Raw genomic sequence first — 15,797 nt, 5'->3', positions numbered from 1 at the left:
TTTCCCTCTCTTCATCCCCGTATCTCTATTCCCTCTCTCCCTCTGCCTGCCACCGTTTGTCAATGAGTCTGGTGAGATGTGCTACAAACATCACCCTTTCTGGCAGAAGGGGCATCCTTCCAAGAGGCAAACCTAATGCAACTTAATGTAGCTTTGTTTCACTCCCTAACACTTCACCACCACCTACCTTCTCCTTTCAGGATTGTACTAGTACTATACAACCTTCACAGATTTTTAACATACCAACCTTTTCTACCAGCTGCTGACCGGAAGGTGTCCCAAAGGACAAGACCAATGTCCTTTCAGCTGGAACAGCTGAATCTTTAAGTATATATATATATAAAAATGCAGTAGCAAACAGAATTCACTTTTTTTCTTTTGGTTTTTTTTTTTTTTCTCCCCCTCAGCACTGCAGTCTTTCCTTTGTGCCTATACCACATATCCCAGGAACCTGAAGCACATCTTCCACATCAAATCTCTCCACCTGGGTCATGTGGCGAAGAGCTTTGGCCTAAGAGATGCTCCCCAGAACCTGACTGCTCTTCCAACTGCTGGCTCAAAGAAGAAGACCAAACCAAGACCAAAAAGGTAGGCCAGCTTGATGTTTTTGAGCCGAGGAATGCCACATGACAAGCTATGTTGTGCTTTGCTCCTCAAGGTTCTTGTTCTTCCTCCAGAAATCATAGAATGGTTTGGGTTGGAAGGGACTTTCAGAGATCATCTAGTCAAACCACCCTGCCATGGGCAGGTCACGTGTGATTGTTCCTGAGAGGCTAAATCATGTTGAGCCATTGGCTTAGGTTGCATTGCTCTCTCAGCTGTTGTTTCATTCCCCTTTTTCCAATGGCTTTAGAGAGCCTAAAAATTACACTTATTAAACCAACTTCGTTGAACATTTGAGTGGGAACTCCATTAAAGCAAAACAAAACAAAAACAAACAAGCAGTTCACTTGGTAGTTTTACTCCTGATAAAGATACTCTTTTTTGAAGGAAGCTGCCAAGTGTGGCGGTGCACTGACACAGGTTAGCCTGGGTTTTGCTGCAGCTTTTTCATTTTCTAAGCACTTGAAAACACCAGCTCCAATGAGTCTTATGAACAGAAGCAGCCTGATTTTTATTTATTTAGACTTCACTCCAGAGCTACCTTGAAGGGTAAGGAAGAGTACAGGCAGTGTTCCAGAGCAAAGCATGAGCCTTCCCATGTATTAGAGTGGTTCTCTTCTTCGCATAGCTCTTGGTTGCTAGAGCTCTGGCAACAGTCCTGTTGTCATGGCCCAGCACCTCCATAGTAGAAGCTGCAGGATTTTTTCCATTCACATCCCCACTTCCAGTTGCAGAGAACTATGATCCCTGGCTCAGGATCAACTGCAGAAGCAACTCTTTGTCCTCATCCCTGTCTAGGGAAAGGCTCTCACAGATACAGCTGTGCTCATAAGTACTTGCTGTTGGTGTATGGCATGGGATGATAAAAGCATTGAGGAAATAGAGAAATTAACATTTTTGCTTCTCAAATTTGAAGTTCACCGTCCTGTTCATTATAAGCAAGGCTGTATGAGTGCTGAGTTGTCTCACAAGATAGTCTCTTCCTCCCTGGCCTTGAGAAACACCAGTTCTTCTCTCCTTTCTTGTACCTGTTCCAATCTGCTGCACAGAAATAATCTTCCTGATGTGTCTTTTTTGACATCACCCTCTCTTTGATTTTATAACTGCGTTGGGAGCAAAGTATGTGTCTTACTGTCTTTAAAGACCCTCTGTGGCCTCATCTGGCCTTTTTTATCACCCTTTCTACACTAGACAGACAGTCTTTTGTAGGCTTTCTCCTGCAGTCCCACCAGCAGTTTCCTGGCTGTCACATTTGCCATGGGAAATGGCAAATCTGAGGATATGTCCATCCTCTCAGAATGGTCAGCTGCAGCTTGGACTACTTATTCTTCTCCCGAAGAAGACATTACCTTAGTACCTGAGGGAAAGGGGAGGACTGCAGTATATTTTTTGTTATTAATTAAATGATCGACTACAGTTATATAAGTACAAGCCCAAATCAAAAGGCAGATCTGTTGATAGGAATGAACCCTCTACAAACGTGTGCTCTGCTGCCTGTAGATTTAAATAATTCTGACAAAAACATTTCTGTGTGGGATTTATCCCAGGAAAGTCTGGGAGCAAACCTAGAGTTACAGCTCTGTCCCCTCTGGTGTGTGGACAGGGCTGTTCCTGGGTTCTCCTTTCCTGGGTAAGGAATCTGAGACTCCCTGATGCTTCTGGAGCAGCAGAGCCCCAAATCCTCTCCTCTGCTTGAAATGGAGCTGAAGGTGTTCAGTATGTCCAATCCTAGCTACTTGGAGTTGCTTCCACAGGACAGATAATCCTCCCTTTTGAGACTGCAACGTTAAGGGCTCGATGTCTTCCCCAGCACAACAGCAGAATATGAACTTCTGGCTTGCCTGTAAAATCACTGCAATAATTCAAAGGAGGGAATTCTTTTTTCTTTTATCACTACCAGTTGTGACTTTTTCCATGTAATTGTTGCTGCAGACTCCATTAGCAAACTTTAGCTGTGCAATTAAAGCACTAATCCACATAATTGTTCCTGGGCTGGTGACATCTCTTGCACATGTACATATCTTGGGGGGGGAGCAAGGGGAAGGGATTTTAAAATAAAAAGTTGGAGACAGCATTGTCCTGCTTTGAGAAGCCACCAGGGACGGGCTACTGATCTGCCTCCTGCTTCAGCTGACCCTCACCAGCAGATGGGCAACAGGATGGGAATGCCCCTGTGAGCAGGGGATTTAACAGAGCTTTATTTCAGGAAGAATAGCCTGATTAGCTGATAAAGAGCATGTAAGATGGTATGGGGTGGGCTTTGATGTCTTGCTGGCCCAGCAGGGCATCAAGCTATGACTGACAGTAGCGTGTCACAGGATTACTTGGCCTGCAACAATGCCTCTCTCTGTTCCTATGATGTCGCTACTCTGTTAGAGCTACTTTTTCTCTTGTTACGCACCTCTTTTAGACGGCGTTCCTCCTCCCCAAGTCTTCATCCTATTATAGTACAGACAAGCTCAAGATACAGTAGGTAGTTTATGCACAGGATGCGTGGGGTTGGGGGAGGTGGAGGTGTTAGAACAAATGGTCTGAGAGTGATTTGAAAGCTCATTTGCACGTGGATCGTATAATTGGAGCTCAGGGAAAGTGGGCAGACTTTGCACAGGTTCGTCACGGCTCAAGCTCCAGATTTTAAATGCGGGAGCATCTGGAAAGTTAAGACCCTGCAGAAATAGCCAAAGTTGTGACATGCAACAATTGTTCTTGCCTGTGAAACTTGTTTCTGTTCAACTTTCTCTGTGTGTGCTTAAAAAAAAAAATGGAGAGAGAAGATACATTAGTATTTATAGAATAGTGTAGAGAAAGTGAACATAGATTTAAATTCAGTATCCACTAGCATAAATTCAAGGTAGTGCTTTTGATTTCACACTGACAAAGCAGAAAGCAGAATTTAGCCTGCCATTTAGAAGACAAATGGCTTTTAATTGTAAAATGCAAAGCTTGAAATTATAACGGCGTAGTCACAGAGCAATCTTTTTAATTATATTTCTCACATGATACCATGAGTGTTGGTTGTCGTATTACACATTGTCTCCAAACATCCGATACTTGTTTTTAATCAGTCTGCTCACTAAAGCCTCATCTCTCAGCACCTGCCCGGAGAATAAAGAACAGGCAGTCCAGGTTGAAAGTGGGGTAAAGGCAATCATTAAATGTTTCCTTAATAGGACAATAAAAAGTTTTCATTTCTTTTGCGGTCTCCTTTGTGCTTAGCACCTCCTTAGAGAGCCTGCTTGGGGAAGGTGAGAGAGGAAGACTTGGCAGCCAGGTGTGTGATGGTTCGGTGCTGAAATGTAGAAGCAGCCCTCTCCTCCTGAACGCGCCTGTAAAAGTTTCATGTATTTTTTTAAACCTCTTTGTGTAAACCAAACTGTCCCCTTAGCTGTAGTGGTTCTTGCAAAACCCGATCTGAAGATGGGAAAATAATTGCTCATGATTTTTTTTGAAAGTTGAAATGTTGTATTTAGGTAAGAGATGAGCACATGAACCAGATACTGTATATTAAGTTACAGTACATCAGCTTAGTAAGTGTCTGGGCTCATGCTTTTACTGAAGGGTAGATGCAAGGAAGCCGATCCCTCTTCTGTTGAGGGATTAACTGTCTTTCGTTCACTGCAGAGAAGCAGCATGCAGAGGAAGTAGCTGACATGCCAGATAGACGTGTCTTTTGACTCTTTCACAATGCAGATGCCAACGACCTATTGCCATTCCACCAAGCATCCCTGCGCTACTCAATCTTTTGCATTTTGGATCAGTGGGGTTTTATGGGATTCTGTGGTGACGGATGGTCTGTTTTCTCCTTTTGAACTCTGGAAGACTGGTGTATGTCCCCAAAGGGTTTCGCTGTAACGAGGAGTTGCAACTTTATTTGCCTTGTTTGTGAATTCATGCCATTACAAAGAAAGAGATAAATCTTTAAGTTCAATAGATTCTGTGGAACTCATTGCTACAGGATGTCTCTGATGCCAGAAATGCTCAGAAAGATTGAATTTACATATACGTATATGTATATTCATAGTTGCTACAGCATGTGCAAAAAATGACTGTAAAAATCAAGGTGATAATCCCCACATGCTTCAGAATTTAAGTCCAACTCCTAACTAAAATGGGATCAAGAAAAGATGTCCAGAGTGCTTCTGTTTGAGGGGATTGATTTACATCATTATTACACTGCTATTGCTCTGAATATGGATATCATCATGCCCTTAAGGTTTTGGCTGCAAGATTATTGTTCTAATTCATTCTTCAGCATTTAGTGGTCAGATAGAATTAGACTCCTGCTGGGAAATATACCTTGTAACCCTGCGTGTCCTCCTTTGTACGGCTAGGGCAGCAGTCTCCTTTGGGTGAAAGCTAGGAGCCTTTTACCTTCTCTCCTGCCTCGTATGCTTGATTCCACTTTTGAACATCTTGGCATTGACAATTTTGGAAAGACTAATGCTTCTATTGACAGGGCTTGAGAATCAAGGCTGCAGCTGGGTCTCTCTGCACAGCAATTGTCTAATCATTAAAAGCAGTTTGCCTGCCAGTTTTTGCATGCCATTTACAGCTTTCCTAATATCACTTAATTAGTCAAAATGCAAGTTTGGAATTCTGCCCACTAGGAATTTCACTTGTTTTGGGCAGTCTGCTCTAGGAAGCCAGACTGGAGTTCAGGTAAGGGCATGGATTCATGCACTGGAGTGCAAACGGATCCAAAAATTAGGGTAAGAGACATGGCTGCTGTGAAAGGAGACATTGCCATCACTCTTCATGAAGGCAGTTCAGGGACATAGATGAGTCTTGCTTACTACATCATGGTGTTATAAAAAAGTCCTGTTATGAAATTAAAGTTTTATAATTGTAAAATCCATCTGATTGTTACCTGCACACAGCAATGCCCTTTGTTACTGTCCTGTTCCACCGCAGCCACAGCACAGAGCCTTTGCTCCATCTTGGAGAGAGCTAATAGCGCTTGCACATGAAGCTGGAAAACCTCTGTGCTGTTTGGTACGCACCAAAAAATGATCAGTTCTCTCTAATTGAAATATATTCTGTCCTTAGGCTGGGAAAGAGCCTGACAGAAGCAAGAATCCTGGGAGGTTCCCAGCCCCCCAGTGGTGCTTTCATCCTTTCTCCATAGGATGAAGACCAAGGGATGGTAGCAAAAGTGAAGCTATGGGCTTTTGTCTCTTTCTGTGTAGCTGAAATACAGTTGACTTCAGTAGGTGTAAGTTGGGCTTTACTGTTCAGCATCTCTCTGCATGAAGACTGCTCTGCTCCAACTGTACTGAACAGCGCTTGATGCTCAGTCTGACTGGGTAATAATTTTCCTTGATCTTCTCAAGCTAGTGTTTGCGTCGGCTGATAACAGAGTACCTAGGCCATCTGTTGACTTGTCGAGAGCAGCGTAGGATTGCTGATGAATTTCTTGCCCCCACTCTGCAAAAAACAACACCACAAACCCAACCCAAACAGGGTTGCGTTGGCTGCAGATGGTTCATCCAATGCTATAAGTAGAAAAAGCAGGTGTTGCAGCAGCCTTGGCCCAGAGGTAACCCAGCTCTGTTACTGGCACAGTTTCAAAGAGCTGTTGGAGATGCTGTCAGGCAGATTGATGGTGTGATCCATGTTGAAATGTTTTCTGATAAATGAAACAGCCTACTCCTGTCTCCTCCAAAGACACACCATGAGTTCTGGGACTGTGCGTCAGAACTTTATACTACTTCTTCCTCAGCTGGAGCAATTTGGGAGCCTTTGGTTGCTGCAGATGCTGTGAGTTGGTTAAAGGTCACTGCACTTGCTGCACTGCATTGCACCAGCATTTTACACAGCTCAAGACAAAGAAACAGATAGCAGTACCAACCAAGTTGAAGGAGACATCCCTAAGAACAAGCTCGCTCACTATTTAGATGAAAAGACTAGCTGAGCCATCAAATGGTGTCCAAGAAGCCATGCATGTATATGTCCCACTACTCTGGCACATAGGAGTGTTTGGCTTGCAGATCAGCTTGTGATTCAGTTCTCTAGTGAAGCAGATGTGTCAATGAAACATACGTATTAGAATTTTGAAATGAAAATGAAATGGTGTCAGATACTCATTCCTTTTCTTACTTTTGTCACTTGGACCTTTTACACCTGAATGTTTGAGAGTCTCCGCATCCAGGGTAATGGTTTGCATATTGTAATAAATTCAATCTGACTAAATCGGCTGGTGAAACTTGATCAACACGTGAGAGATGAATGGGATGTTATATAGAAACAGAACAGTTTGTGGGTATTTTTCTTTCTCTTCCGTTTGTGCCTTGGAGCTGTCCACAGGATCTCAGCTATGTTGAACATCCTCAAAGCTTAGTTCAGTATACTGGTCTTGGGGTTTTTTTTCCATAGTATCGTCTCTGTTACTCTACCATCTTGTTGCTATTGATTGTGGGATTTGGCAGATGGTGTCTTCAGAGCTCGCAAAGCCATTAATCACCCAAGGTGTGTGGAAGTCACAAACTGGGTGTGTTGAAGGTGTGTTGCACGTAAACTAGGAGGGACTTCTTTGGTGCGTTAGTATCATGTGGCAGAGCAGAAGACAGAGCTGGAAACAACAGAGAGGATTTCAGGCAAATCATCTATACAGCATTCACCTGTCTGGGGTTGTGTTTTGTTTGGGGGTTTTTTTTATGATGTGACAACGACTTGCCTTGAACCTTTTCTGATACGCTTGAGCAAAGCAGAGTTGATAGTCGAGGGACTAGAAAAGGAGACTGGTCCAAATCATTCAGATTTCCTCTGAGGTGGAGGGTTGGGCAGCACCAGCACCCCTGCAGACCACTGCAGCTCCCAAGTGGGATGGGGAAGGGGAGCAGCACACTGGGAAGGGTCTGCAGACAGAGGCAGAAGGAAACTAAAGCAGAGGAAAGAAGGATTGTATTCTCTTTCCTTCACTGGACACTTTCTCTCTTGTTTCTTCCAGGTGTTCCTCCTCTGCCTTTTCATCATTCAGTGATGTGTTTAGCAAAATTCACAAGTTTAAAGAGTGAATAAAATCGTTCAAGTTTTCTGGAGGAGGGCAGAGCTTTTTTTGCCTTTGAAAGTTTGTCTCTGGCCTGGTCCTGGCCTTTCAGGGCGTAACAGAGTCATCTGGGGACAGTTCCTCCGTTTCCTTGTTGTCTCTGCTGAGGCTTTTGGTACCAGCTTTTGTGAGGTTGCAACTTAATTACAGATGTGCACAGGTAGCTGTAAAACCTGGGTCCTTTATTCCTGGTTATGTCTCCATGAGGAGGAGAGGAGCTTTCTCAGACCATGCCAAGCAGTTACTGGGCTCTGTGCCTTCCCTTCCTCACTGTGCAAAGCACCTTTCTCTCCCCTTGATAATGAGGTGATTAGCTAGGGCTCAGGGTTATATGATTTTTGCCCTGTACCTGGAACATAAAGCCCAAAGCAGCAGTTGGGTCTAGGGTTAAGCCTTGCAAATGAAGGGATGATGTGTCCCCCACTTGAAGTTAGAAGGTGGTGCTAACTTATCTCTGCTGGCTCCTCTGACTACTTACCAATTCCCATCTGTCTCTTATGGGAGTCCTGATACCCCGTATCTAGCATAAAAGAGTAGTAGTCCAGTGGTGCATCCAATATGTGACAGCACTCAACACCCAGTGTGCTGGACAGTAACACGGAGAAGTCAAATAGCTTCTGTTCAGGGACAGGTTCATCCTAACTCGTGTGTTGGGGCTGTTTCATTTTCTGAGTTATGACTTCTCTATTCCTGTCTCATTTTCCCCCAGCTAATAAAAGTCTCTGTTTTCTCATCTGTTTGAACATTCCTTTCTCCTTTAAGCCCTGCTGAAATCTTGGCACTATAGCACATCGGGATGGGTCAGTCATTAGTGAATCTTTTTTCCCCTGCAAGTTCCCCGTAGCTGCACTGTTTTGTAGTTCCCCGCCCTAAGACTGACGGTTGTGTTTGGAGGGAGGGATTTAAAGGGCTGGGGATTTCTCTGCCCGTTATCAACATGATGTGTTCTCATTAGGGCTCAATACAGCGTGATATCTAGACATGAGATCACAGAAGGAGATGCTGACAATCCATGTGTTTATCCGGTGATGGGAACACAGGTTCTGTCTGTGTTGCAAACGCGTCTTACATTTACAGCCTTTCTGTGAAGCTTTTTGCCACAGTAGCCAGTATCACCACACAGCTCTCTTAAATTAACATCACACCAGCCTTTGGCAACAGGGAAAACGCAGTCATCCTGGGTTATGAGGTGGGAGAATGGACACATAGGCCAAAGAGATTAAATACCTTGCCCAAGGATGCTCAGAGAGTGAGTATCAAGGTCTCGCTCTGTTTCTCCTGGGCTTTGTCTCATTGCCACAGGGCACCTTTCCTTACCATGTTATTGTGACTGCTCTGGCAGAGCCCCAGAGACTTTCACCAGTTGAGCAGAGAGGGGAATTTACAGGTTTACAACAGGAACCAAGATCTGGCCAGGGATCCTGACCATCCTGACAGCACACCAGCACTTTTCCTGGTGTGCTGTTACTGCAAACTGTTGCTGTTGCCTGTGGCTCTTCCATCTCGTGGTTAAACAGGGCCTTGACAGCTGCTTTTCTTCTCTCAGTGATCAGCACAGGTTCCACAGCACAGCTCCATTGATTTTTGTCACCCTGGTTAAAGGAAGAAACCTCCCTTTTCCCTGCATCCTTGCTTTTCTCTGTACAGCTGATCACCACAGCAAGGGGTATTGATTTACTAATTGGGCAGTGATTTCACCTGATTGATAATAAAGCATTGGACAACCTCCCTGCTGAGCTGAAACTCAGCCCAGCAGCTACTGGTGGATTACTTGTCCTTTTGCAGCAGATAGTTCCGTGTTGTTAAGTAAACTGATCTGTTGCTTGGTAACCCTCGAATTACTGTAGTAGATGCTTGGAGACACACTGAAAGTGTCAAAGAGAAACTTTATCAAGTGATGGAGGGGGCTGAGCAGAGGGTACAGCTGCAGTACAAAGTTTTTGCAGCAGAGCTGGGCTGGTTGTGGGCACACCTTGGCTTGGCACTGTGTGTGCACCCTCAAGCATCGCTCCGTGCTGCTGTGGCTTGTGTGTTCAGGAAGGCAGTTTGACAAGGCCTGTCTGCCGTGGAGGTACGGCTTTATCAGCAGCACATTTGCTTCGTTAGCGGTACAGTCACTTTCAAGTTGATTCTGTCTTTTTCCCTTAGTTTCTGCAGGTTCAAACCGGGTGGTGGCTGTGTATCTGACTTCTCCGGTATGTCCAGTCTCTAACCCTTCTGCCAACACAGAGCGTGAATGTTTAATTAGTGTGAGAATGGAGACTACACCGAAGGTAGCAAAGTTGTCTTGCCTGTGTCTTCCAGGCTTTCTCTCCTAGGACAAATTGTCTTTCAGTGGTAATCATCACACCATCCTTCTTATCATTCTGTTCCATCCTTCCAAACGCACTCTAGCCGTGAAACCTACACAGGGATGGAAAACAAACTGTGGAAAAGGGGGCAAGCAAATACCCCAGACAGCCAAGAGCTTGCTTCCCTTCCCTTCTTTGTGTGTTTGGCCTAATGAATGGATTGGTCTGTTGCTTCCTTCTGCTGTGATCCCCAACACAGTTCTGGGCACCTGAAGGAACCATGAGAGGCAGTGCTACAAGGCTGTGACCTTTAGGACTGCTGAGGTCCATGTATTGTCGTAAAAGCACGCTGGCATGAACGTGGGGCTTCTGTTCAATTCCCTCGTCATATTTAGAGGGACAGACAGATGTCTAGTCACTTCTCTGGAAATTTTTGAGACCTGCTACTGGTCTTTATAATGAAGAAAAGAGTGGGATGTGCAGCCACCAATAGCTGTGGATACCCCGTCGTGCCCAGGACCATGGGAACATGGTAGGGAACGGCGGGTCCTGCACCCAAGAGATTGCAGTTTGAACAGGTAAGCGAGGGTGATAGCAGCAATGAGGATGACATTTGCCCAAGGTCACAGAGCGGGACAGTGGCAGAACTTGCGGTGGAAAAATGCTGAGTGGGGTTTTATATTTATAGCTGGCAGTTTAGGGCTGCAGGGAGATCCATGTTGGAGTTTAGTGCCTGGGCAGAATGCAGCTACCTTTGCAAAAGCTGGTCTCTGGAGAGGGAGGCTGTAAGGTGCATGTGATGTCTGCAGGACACTGCAAGAAAAGAGCCTCTTGGGTTTAGGCTCCTGACATTATTTTATTTTTGCTTGTTTGTTTGGGGTTTTCGTGTTTTCAAGCTCTGGATTTAAGCTCTGTTTATAAAATGTTTCCATTGTTTAGTGTCTTAAGCCTGTTAGGGTTTTTTTTATTATTATTATAATTTTCAAACTGCTGTGTCACCTAATTCATCAGCCTTCAGCGCACAACCTTCCCTCCTTCTCCCCGCCACCCCTGCAAGAGCATTTGTACAGAACAAAGGCTTGCTTTTAAAAACGGCATGATATTTTGCCACCTTTGTGAAAACCTGTCACAACAATATCTAATTTTGCATGAGACAGAATTTCAAATCAAGCCTCAAGAAAAGGAAGCTGTTCTTCTGCTAATGCGCAAATGTCACTTCCCACAGCTGTAAAGTGAGTAACCCACCTAGCAGCGTTTCAGAGAGAAGGAAATCTAATTCCTCTTCTCTTCCCTCTGCCCAGGTCTGACCTTCTCAAGAAGACCCACGGCAAACGTCGCCTTGCTGAGATCTTGCGATCTGAATATTCCAGTGGGATGGACACTGGTGTATCCAAGGTCAAGAAGAAGAAAAAACAGAGAAAACCTGGCAACCAGCAGATTCCAACATAAGCCGGGACCTTCCAGTCATTGGCTGCACAACCTGCTTGAGCGCCTCAGCCGGGGGTCGGGGTGACCTGCCAAATCAACTGAGGAGCGTTTCAATTTATCAGGCAAATATGGGAGGGATCTTGGGGATCTTGGCCTCCTCCCCCTCATTCCATAGGTCCAAATGGAATCAAATCCAGGCGTGTCCTGTTGCACTGCTGCAATTAAATGTGGCTTCCTGAAGATGCACCGCGTTTCTAACATGGTTTTTACAAGAAAAATAAAAACGGTTGAATATGATTTTCAGAGAAATGTGATGTCTTTGTAACATGAAAGTGAGACAAGTATACTCAGACAGGAGATGCTTTCCTGTTTAAAAGACCTGTAGAAACACTCCACAATCTGCTTGCTTGCTTATTTTTAACCAGATAAACAGTAGTGGCAGAGGAGGTGTTCCAGGAGCACATTTGAAAGGAGGCTGCCATTTCCCCTGTCATCATACAGGGGGACACTTTGCTCCTGTCTCAGGTAACGCAGCCACGTTGCTTCCACCTTCCCTCCTGTCCTTTGTGTGCTGGGGCAAGGTCTGTCCCTGGACACTGATCGTTAGTCAGATACTGCCACCTGGAAGGAGCCTCCCCAAGTTCGGCGCAGGTGGTAGGATTGTGGAGAGCTCTTCAGTGTAATGACACATGGTCCCTTTGGGGCAGAGCTCATGGGCACAAAACTTCGTGTCAAAACTCCTAAGTTTGGGAACAAACGTTGTCACCGGGGGAAGGAGCCGGTGTGGAATCCAGCAATCTCCAAACTTCTCCTTGCCTGCAGCATATTGTCATACCTAATTATGTGACGCAGAGTATGTATGAAATGTCTCACCTCTCTGAACGTTAAAGCCTTTGCAGGCTCTTGCTAACACTTGCGGGTATAACCTGGCTGTCGGGGTTCTCCCTGCTTTGGCCAGGCCTTTTTGGAGTATGTCCGAGCTGATGGATTTCACTTCTTGCTTTTCCCGTTTGACGTTTTTTCTTGTTTATCATCACAGAATTGGGACTGCTGAGAAAAGGGATGCGGCATGGCCCCAAATGGGCCGACCACTCGTTCGCTATTGCCCAGCGTGAGTGAAATGGAACCCGAGCTCTAGTGAAGGCTGTGACAAAACTCCCGTTTGAGCTGGCGAGGCGCGGGGGCTGCCTGGGGGAGAGCGGCTGCTCCCCAAGGCCGGCGGGAGACTGACGAACTCCCGCAGGACCTACAGGTGAGCACCCACCTCCCTCTCCCCGTCTTCCGCACTGTGCTGCTTCCAGCAGCTCCTGTAAGGCAAACGCCAGCAGTACACATTTGAAAACAGTGTAAAACCATGCCAAAACACAACTTTCCGCTACCTGTGTGTGCCTTCCTCAAGGAAAGAGATGAGGAAGAGCAGCCCACCCGTGACCCGAGCCAGGCGTGTTGTTTAACGCAGGACCAGAAAGTGCTCAAATCCGGTGGCAATTTCAGGTGCCAGAAGGGAAAAAGTACTGGAAAAGGGGTATAACCAGATGAAAATTATACCCGCTTTGTGAATACAGCATTGAGGGCACCGACTTTGGGCTATAGTGAGTCATACTAAGGACTGTAGGAGGGAAGCAATCAGCCCAAAAGTATTTAATTTCTGAAGTGACTTTAACTTTTGAGAACCAAAATGATTTTTTTTTTTCCTCCCAGGCAATTACCAAACGTGCTGATTTTACTGCAATACTCTTTTGAACACTTAGGAAAGATGTTAAAAAGGCTCCAGTACAAAATTAACCATGTTTTTGCAGAGAGAATGAAGGTACTAACATTTATTAGATTAAGATAAAATAACAACAAAGCCCACCTGATTTTGTTATGATTACTGTTTGGAAGAGCAATCAGGTTTAAGGCAAATGTCAACTTAAACAGAAAAGAAACCCCTGAGGATGAAAATGACTCAGACTGAGTGATGCAGAGAGTGTAAGTTTGGGAAGAAATGATCTTGTGCATGAGGGGAAAATATATGACCTTTTCCTGGCTGACTGTCACGTATGAATTAATAGGGGCTATTGGCAAATTCATAATAATAGGAATAAAGGCCAACAGCACATCAGTGAGAGACGCTGGGAAATCTCATTGCTGTCTGTATTAGCTGGCCATGTAGCATTGCAAGCAGTTATGATGAATAACATGATTTAAAAAAAAAAAAGCTAGAATGCCTTTTTTGTTCAGCTTCAGCATCTTTTAGCAGATAGCTCTGGATTACTTGTGTGATTAGGGAAAAGAAGAGGAGGTTGTTAAGAGCAAGTGTTCAAAGAAATGCACGCACACCTGAAGCTAAGCCAAGTTTGCTCTTAATAAACTTGAAGGCTTTTAATCAAATTCTGCCCTTATTTACACTTTGGAAGCTCTAGGTCTGCTCTGAGCTGGCTTTATCCTTGTGCATCGCTCAATTTGGGAAGAATCTGGTAGGTTTGGAGTTAATTTGTACTCGACTCAAAGCATCTCTTCACCAAGTGTCGTACCTGCCTTGGAGCAGGACTGGGGGTGTTGTGCTCCCGGGTCCACTGAGCCCCCGAATGCTGGCGGAGCTGCTGAGGGTCACAGCCCTGGCATGGCGCAGGTGGACATTGCCCTGAACTGCTCCTGAATTTGTCCCCTCTTGCTCCGAGGTATGTGGTGTGTGGTGCAGGGGTCTTGGCTGGGTGGGGGCTGCTTCCACAGCTCGTAATGGTGGGGAGATCGGCTCTTGGCAGCGTTCGGTGAAACCGCAGCTTCATTTGGCTGCACCGGTGTTGGCTTTGGGCAGGTGTTTGTTTTCTTACCTTAATTGTGGTGAACGGTAGGGGCCTTGCTGCCCTGCAGCTTGAGCTTTCTGCATTTGGTCTGAGAATAGCATCACGATGGAGCTTTTATATAAAGCTTCCTGTGAGTCAGACCTGGAGTCAGTTTGGATTTGCCTTCCTTGCTGCTCCTCCACTCCCTGCTCTCGCACCTGGAGTCCTGCCTCTCCCCGGAGGTGCTCTTGTGCCTTTTCTCAGCTCTCCTCCGTCTCTGTGTCCTTTGGCGGTGATAGGAGCCCACATCCTCCTCTCCTCTGCAGCTGAAACATTCTGAGTTTACACTTTGAGGCTTTGGGATAGGAAAAAGTGAGGAAGTCACCTTGGCACAAGGGTCACAGTTGAACACCCGCTTTCAGCGTGTAGGTCAAACACAAGACACCTTAGCACTGATAGCCCACCACCGAGAAGCACCCATAACTAAGCAGGATAGAAAGCAACAGAACTTCCCTGGTTACAACAGTTTATTTTCTCTGTAAGCCCGGGGAGAGGACAGGAAAAGCACCGATTGTGCTGGGCTTTCCATTCTGGCATAATTTTGGTGTTCAGATGAAACCATAAAATATCTCAGCTAGAAACAATTCTAATGATTTCATTGAATTTGTGTGTGTTGTCATGTTCAGAGGAGCAGCTTTCGTTCTTTGCCTGTTCCCAGGGTGGTGGTCCTGGTTAAAGCTGTGTCGGCAGGGGAGGAGGATGGCCCTCAAGCTGGGTGAAAGCCCAGAAGGGGCTTGAGAGCCAGGACTGTGTTTGGTCCTGGCAAACCCACTGCACTGACTGGTCTGTCTTGGATCCAGAGCCTGGAGCCGATAGAAACCAACCACCAGCAGCCTGTCTGCTGGAGTCTCTGTACCCCGGGAGAAATCGGTGGAGCAGAACTGCAATGCTCCAAAGGTTTCCTTAATGGGACTGGTGCTCCTTCTCAACTCTGCCATTTTTACTGCTTCATCAAATTTCAACCCAGCGCAGCCTGTCCCAGCCCTGAGGACTTGCCAGGATCATGCCCGCCTGGCACTGGCCTCTGGAAATGAGTAGCGCTTCCAGCCTGGTCTGGGTCTGCTGTAGGTGCAGGACCAGCACTGGTGGGTTCTGCTGTTGCAGAGGAAAGTCCCGTCTCAGTCCCCGCACACGCGCTGGAGGTGAGGCTGGTCCTTCAGCAGCTTCTGAGGCTGCACAAGATGCTGTTCATGTGGCAAGTGCGGTGTTCTCTGATGAGAGCCTACAGCCTGTGGTGTCTTCCCTAAACTGATTTATTTTGAAGCTTGCCGTTCTGGAGATCTCCCTGGAGGAGACAGCTCCAGCTCTCGCTTCCCCTCTGCTCTCTTCCCTTCCCAGCCAGACCCAGCACGGCCATTCCCCCTTCCCGGAGGGGAGGTTTCCTCAGGGCTCTGCCCCACTCTCTCCTGCCATCCTTGTAACACACACCGGACCCTCTCACTGTATTACAGCACTGGCTCAGACCCGCTGTTACAGAGGAGTTTCCAGCTTCTTCCAGATGTGAAATGGCAAATTTAAATATTGCAATTATAAACGTGTAACGAAGCCTTGTACTTCATTAATGTAAGAGGAGGAATCTGCTACGGCTACAAGGACAATTAA

General features: G+C 45.9%; 1 protein-coding gene across 1 annotated transcript in view; it reads left to right on the top strand.

Annotated features, from left to right (window-relative positions):
* Nucleotides 1-11,675, top strand: part of DDX31 (DEAD (Asp-Glu-Ala-Asp) box polypeptide 31) — a 49,748-nt gene extending 38,073 nt beyond the window's left edge. The window contains exons 19-20 of the mRNA XM_009892312.1: nucleotides 408-588; nucleotides 11,241-11,675. Of these exons, the coding sequence (XP_009890614.1) occupies nucleotides 408-588; nucleotides 11,241-11,388 (329 nt within the window). The 3' untranslated portion in view covers nucleotides 11,389-11,675. The remainder of the gene's footprint in view (nucleotides 1-407; nucleotides 589-11,240) is intronic.
* The last annotated feature ends 4,122 nt before the right edge of the window (nucleotides 11,676-15,797 follow it).

The sequence above is a fragment of the Charadrius vociferus genome, unplaced genomic scaffold, assembly GCF_000708025.1.
Source record: "Charadrius vociferus isolate BGI_N301 unplaced genomic scaffold, ASM70802v2 scaffold549, whole genome shotgun sequence".
NCBI lineage: Eukaryota > Metazoa > Chordata > Aves > Charadriiformes > Charadriidae > Charadrius > Charadrius vociferus.
This window is presented reverse-complemented; position numbering and strand designations above follow the sequence as displayed.